Source organism: Schistocerca americana, chromosome 9 (genome assembly GCF_021461395.2).
Source record: "Schistocerca americana isolate TAMUIC-IGC-003095 chromosome 9, iqSchAmer2.1, whole genome shotgun sequence".
NCBI classification, from domain to species: domain Eukaryota; kingdom Metazoa; phylum Arthropoda; class Insecta; order Orthoptera; family Acrididae; genus Schistocerca; species Schistocerca americana.
This window is the reverse complement of record NC_060127.1, coordinates 109,421,764-109,427,763: the sequence shown is the minus strand read 5'-3', so window position 1 is coordinate 109,427,763 and position 6,000 is coordinate 109,421,764. Positions and strand designations below refer to the sequence as shown.

General features: G+C 37.8%; 1 protein-coding gene across 2 annotated transcripts in view; it reads left to right on the top strand.

The window, feature by feature from the left end:
* The first annotated feature begins 458 nt into the window (after window positions 1-458).
* The window catches only part of LOC124550956 (dnaJ-like protein 60), a 29,572-nt gene continuing 24,030 nt past the window's right edge, over window positions 459-6,000 (top strand). Inside the window, exons 1-3 of one of the 2 annotated variants that reach the window (XM_047125772.1) lie at window positions 459-806; window positions 883-976; window positions 5,275-5,459. In XM_047125772.1, coding sequence (XP_046981728.1) covers window positions 733-806; window positions 883-976; window positions 5,275-5,459 — 353 coding nt within the window. In that variant the 5' untranslated portion in view covers window positions 459-732. The remainder of the gene's footprint in view (window positions 807-882; window positions 977-5,274; window positions 5,460-6,000) is intronic. The other variant, XM_047125771.1, reaches the window with a different exon arrangement.

Here is a 6,000-nt window from a genome sequence, read left to right as displayed (position 1 = left end):
AATTCGTATTCTGGTTTTTACAATCTCCTATATCATCAGCTATTATTGTTTCCATTTTGGATTGCTCCATTGTTATTGTGCCTAATCACAGAATCATACATGTCTTATGTAATATTTACTGAAATATGAGAGCCAAATGTACCATGTAAGGAGTGCCACATTGCTGAATTACATTACAAGCGTAAGTCCTTCTTTCCAGACCATAGGATCAGGCAGCCAGACAATTTTATTTTGTACATTTTCTACAGGTCCTTATGTGAGAAATTTCTTGAGTCAGACATCTAATTCGAAAAACGAAAAGTTTATCTGCGTATTATGTTTGAAATCTCCTACTGCTAGTAACTTTGTTAGCAAACGCAATTTCGACACTCCCACTCGCTAATTATATGTGCGGAATGCGAAGCTTTTAGCAGTTGGCAGCGCGTAAGAGTAGTTGGGAGCGTGAATGAACTCTGGCCGAGTGTGGGAGCATCTATGGATTACATTATTTGATTTGACTGTGGTGCGGGGGTTTATGGCAGAAGTGCGTGAACTGACGTAAATAAAAACAATGTGAAGCAAACAAATACGTAAGTGACAGTTGTGTTGTAAAAGCCTATGTGCTTTTCTGCAAAGGAGAAGTGTGACCGTTTGAGCCAGCATTCTATACGCGATAATGATAAAAGTGATTGCGCAGATGTTTGAGGCATAGAACGGATGCCTTAGCCTTCTTCGAAAACATTAGATATAACGATGCAAAATTCCAATTTTGCTTCGTTTGCGTGTCATCTATGCAATGCTGCACTCCGAAATTTCCACTCGTCAAGGTAACGCGCCAGATAGAGTTTGATAGTTATGTAATCAAGTTATTCTTGTCTTACATCCGTACATTCACCTTTTCAGATATTTGCAGAAAACCCATTACGAAGTTCTCAAAATTGCACGAAATAGCTCAAATAAGGACATCAAGGAGGCATTCATTAAATTATCGAAGAAGGTGAGTAATCGCCTGAACAATGTTATGAAAATTTCGATACTTTTAACCGTGTTAGTAATGTTTCATTTCTTATGGTAGAAGCTTCATTGAGCTTTCAGTTTTGTAATTAACAGCAGAGTTTGTATGCCGGCTAGAAACGAATATTCATGTATTGTTACAACTGTTTCACATAAACGCACAATATGTTCCTACTCTTTTTTTTTTCCATTACAGCTGGAGGTGCAGTTTCTTTGTGCATAAATTTCACTATGTCTGTGCTACACGGAAACCGACACACATATTTTTCTAAAAATGCAGAGTGGTGTAGTATAGTGTAGAAAGCCGTTTGAAGCGTAAAAGATATGCCAGACATGAAAGAGACCTACATTGCATTTCAGGCATTATTATTATGATTTCTAAACTTCGTCCAAGGTCAATGGATTTCTTATCAACTTAGGAAACTTGACAAGAACAGTTCTGTTTTGATAGTTATGCACTCAAGTTATTCTTTTTGTTACTTTTTTACATTCATCTTTTCAGACAAGTGGAATGGTGCATGTCCATTGTGATTAACTGTGGTTTGCTGACTGTCGAAAAAGTTGACGATTAACTCAAGCTTTGAGACTGCTTAGCCAATTCGCACTGAAACTGTCGTTTTCAGTGTAACATAGACCTCAGGCTATGCTAAAGAGCAATGTTCACTACACCCTAATTTCCAGAAATAATGTAGATACAGAAACAATATTATCAGTGTTCTGTTTGCTTTGTTTTTGTGCTTGGTCAACTTCAGATGCCACATCATTTTTACGTAATATGATGAAGCGACTTCCAGTATAGGTTAGCTCAGTTGACTCAAGATTACCATATGTTGCCACATTTTTCTTGAATTTATTTGTTTCACCGAAGCCAGAATTAAATTATAGAAATGTTGGATTGTGGTTGAACTGACTTCAGACAAAACGAGATGAATTAATCTTCCCTATTACTGTTTGTTTATACAAAACAAGAGTGTAAACTCATACTGGTAAGCAACTAACTGTAGGCACAATGGTCAATAATTACAAATTCAATTGTATGGAAGTGCATCACCAGTGTTTTGAACTTTCATCATATTCATTCACAATGTTAATGGTAAAAAGATTAAATTTTCAACTTTCAGAAACAGTAAATCCACTAATCGTTTGTGGAAATATTTAGGACTGTGAAGTAGCTTCACTCTATTCCAATCCTAAGTAGAGACAATCATTGAAAAATGTTTTAAGTCTCTGTATGTGCATCTGAAAATAAGTCACCAGGAAATTAAAAAACCCACATGAAGTCTTTACATTGCACAACTAGGATTTACATGAGGTCCAGTTAACTTGTGTGGCAATATTACTGCATAGATTGGCACATATTTCCCTTCCTTACATTTTGCAATGCTGTTTTGCCCTGTCTGCCTCCATGTGTCCCTGTTAAAGGTATTCCCCAGACATACGTGTGTGCACAGTCCTCGTACTACATCAGTAAGCAATTTTCTTTACGAGATTTAAACTATGTAAGTACATTAAATCTAAAAATACCAAAATGAGAATTGTAATGCAGCAGTCAAAACAGCACTGATAACAGAGGTAATTATTATAAATACAGTAAGCCTAAATGAGTAATTGTGAAACATAATTAAGTCCGATTTATATACAGGAAGAAAGAAAAGGGAGAGAGAGAGAGAGAAGAAAACCTTTTTATAACAGTCAGCAAGGACATAGTATGAACACTGAAAGGATATTTTGTTACGTTTCTTATTGACTCAGAATTTGCTTGCCTCCCACTGTTTGAACATAAAGCTTCTGGAATTAGTAATTATATCAAACCCTTGCAAAACTATAACTGTGAAGTTGTTTCACTATTTGTAAGTAGTGGCATACTGATATTATGTGCTGTTGTGTGTATGTCAGTGTGTCTATTCTTAATGGTCAGTGATCAAAGTTCATTAGCAGTCTGTCGCATCTGACAATTCAGGACATGTACTATTGGGCACTGTTTAATAAATTAACTTTGACTAAATAGAATGAACTTTGGCTTAAAGAAAGAAGGCAATTCTGTAACATTCAACACAAATGATAAATCTGTAGTCTGTGTAACATACACGCAAATTTTAGGGATGGATATTGATTGTCATTGAAATGGAAGGAACATATGGCGGATATTGGCAAAGGGAGTCTCCTAAGTGTGTTATAACCATAAGGTTCTATCATCACAGCCAGTGCCCCATATGGAATTATTGTTCTTATGTGCACTTAGTTCTTAGCTACAGAATTATCTTATCAAACAAAAGGCTAACTTGCTTAACTAGGTATGTTCCACATTTTAAAATAATAGACACATGGTATGTACCATTTTAACCATTAAAGTCTGCCAGAGATTGAAGACCTTGGTGCAGAAGGGGATAACTCCATTTTTTTCCATAACACAAACCAGCTTCCATAAACTTTAGAATCTAATCTCTTTCTCACTTCGGTGGAAGAAAGGGATGAATACTGGAGATATTCCTATTTTGCACTGAACATAGTGGTCCAGTCACATTAATGAGACCATCATCTGTGTTCAATGTCGGATATGTTAAATGTGAGTTATTGTCTTCTTGCACTGAGGTCTTCAATTGTCACAACAATTTGCAGCCTAATAAAGTTTTCAGCAGTTTTTGGTGGCATACATAACAAATTCCTCTATCAACGCTGTGAAGCACAATGTAAGGAAGATTTTATTTTTTGTTTTATTAAGCTAACTTGTTCTAAATATGTGCAGGCAAGAGAGAATTGTTTGCAAGATAGAACCAGATGAGGTAGTGCATTTATTAAGTTGCTTATCTCCAGTTTGAGAAGTGCAGGTTTATGCTATTCTGGTGTAAAGAAGAATCCAAAAGAAAACTGAGGATCTCTTACATGATGATTGTTTCGGCTTTAGGGATAGTAAAAGCACAAGAGAGGCAGTTCTGACATTGCACTTGGTAATGAAAGCAAGATTTAATAAAAATCAAGAAACATTCATACAATTTACTCACCTAGAAAAAGTGTTCAACAGTGTAAACTGGTGCAAGATATTTGAAATTCTGAGAAACATGGGAGTAAGATATATGGAAAGACAGGTAATATACAAGAGGGAAAAATAATTATGTTAGTCGAAGAAGGACGTGCGAGATTAGAAAGGATACAAGACGTGGAGGTAGTCTTTGGCCCCTACTGCTCCATCTGGACATTGAAGAAGTGTTGGAAATAAAAGAACGGTTCAGAAGTGTGATTAAAATTCAGGTCGAAAGGATATCAATGATAAGATTCGCTGACGGCATTGTCGTCATCAGTGGACGAGAGGAAGAATTGCAGAGCATATCGAACGAAATGAACTGTCTGCTGAGCACACAATAAGGACTGAAAGTGTCCAAAGAGACATGAAAGTGATGAGGAGTAGCAGAAATGACATTAGTAATAAAATTAACATCTGAATGAAGTGAAGGAGCTCTACCTCGGAAGCAAAATATTGGGTGACGGACAAAACAAGGATATAAAAAATAAACTAGTGCAGGCAAAGAGGGCATTCCTGGACAAAAGAAGTTTACTTGTATCAAATATTGGCCTTAATTTGAGGAAGAAATTTGTGAGAGTTTATATTTGGTGCCTAAAATTGTGTGGAAGTGAATGGTGGAGTGTAGGAAAGTTACAGAACTTGAAGTGTTTGAGGTGTTTTCCTACAGAAGGATGTTGAAAGTTAAGTGAACTGATAAAATAAGGAATTAGGAGGTTCTCCACAGAAGTGGCAAAGAGAGGAACATGTGGAAAACATTGAGGAGGAGGAGGACAGGATGATATAACATTTGTCAAGACATCAACGAATAAGTTCCATGGTAGTAAAGGAAGCCGCAAAGGGTAAAAGTGGTAGGGGAAGAAAGAGACTGGACTGTATCCAACAAATAATTCAGGAGCTACTATGAGATGAAGAGATTGGCACAGGAGAGAAATTTGTGTGTATATCTGACTTACATCTTTCCTTGTACTAAGCTGATGAATCCTTTATCATAACAAGCCATTACTGTCACTTTGGCTGCCATAAGACATGGCAAAATCATATGCTCACCCTGCTGCTCTCTCTTTACTGATATCAACTCCCTGCCCTCTTGGCATCTCTCTGGTTCGTGCCTTGCTTGTCCCAGTGACAGTTGAAATGATACAAGCATTGACAGCCTGCTTAAGCTGCTTATGCCCACTATGCTGCAGTCAACACAGCACGTCAGTTCACAAGTTTCGTCATATTTTCTGTTTACTTACTGATTTCACAAATTGTTGCAGTTTCATCCAGACATCAACAAAAATAACCCAGACACTCACAATGAGTTTGTAAAACTGAATGAAGCGTACAGCATCTTGAGTCGTCCAGACAAGAGGCGGGAGTATGACCTCAGCTTGCAGGTTGCTCACCCATCACCACACCCCACTGGTGGCCCCAATGTATACGAGAATGACATCCGGCAGGAGTAAGTACTGCACTAATGCTGTTTATAACTTAATCTCTCTAGTCAGTGCTGAATTTCTTCATTGTTGTATCTTGCAGTGGTAACTTACATGTATCCTCATGATTCCACAAGATGGAGCACTTGGCCACTGCTGTAGTTAAGGATAGGGGCCTTCAATTCATTACAAAATTGTCATGTATTGTTACAAATAATTGACTGTGATTCCATCAAACAACAGACTTATAACTGCCAAGCACAACAGGAAATCGCTTTAGCAGTCACCACAGTCCAGAAATCCAGTAGGATCCCCAGTCCCTCCACAAATCCGTAGGTCCATCCCAGAACTGCTCCCCTTAAGTCTGTCTCCCTCCTCATCCCCACCACTCCCCACAGTCGTACTTTCTACATGCTGCCTGTATTACATAAACCAAACCACTCAGGACTCCCCGTCGTGACCATTTACTGTACCCCGACAGAGAGAATATCTGCCCTTGTGAACCAGCACCTTCAGCTTATATACTGTGTAAAAAACACCAACTATTTTCTGTACTGACCCACTGCA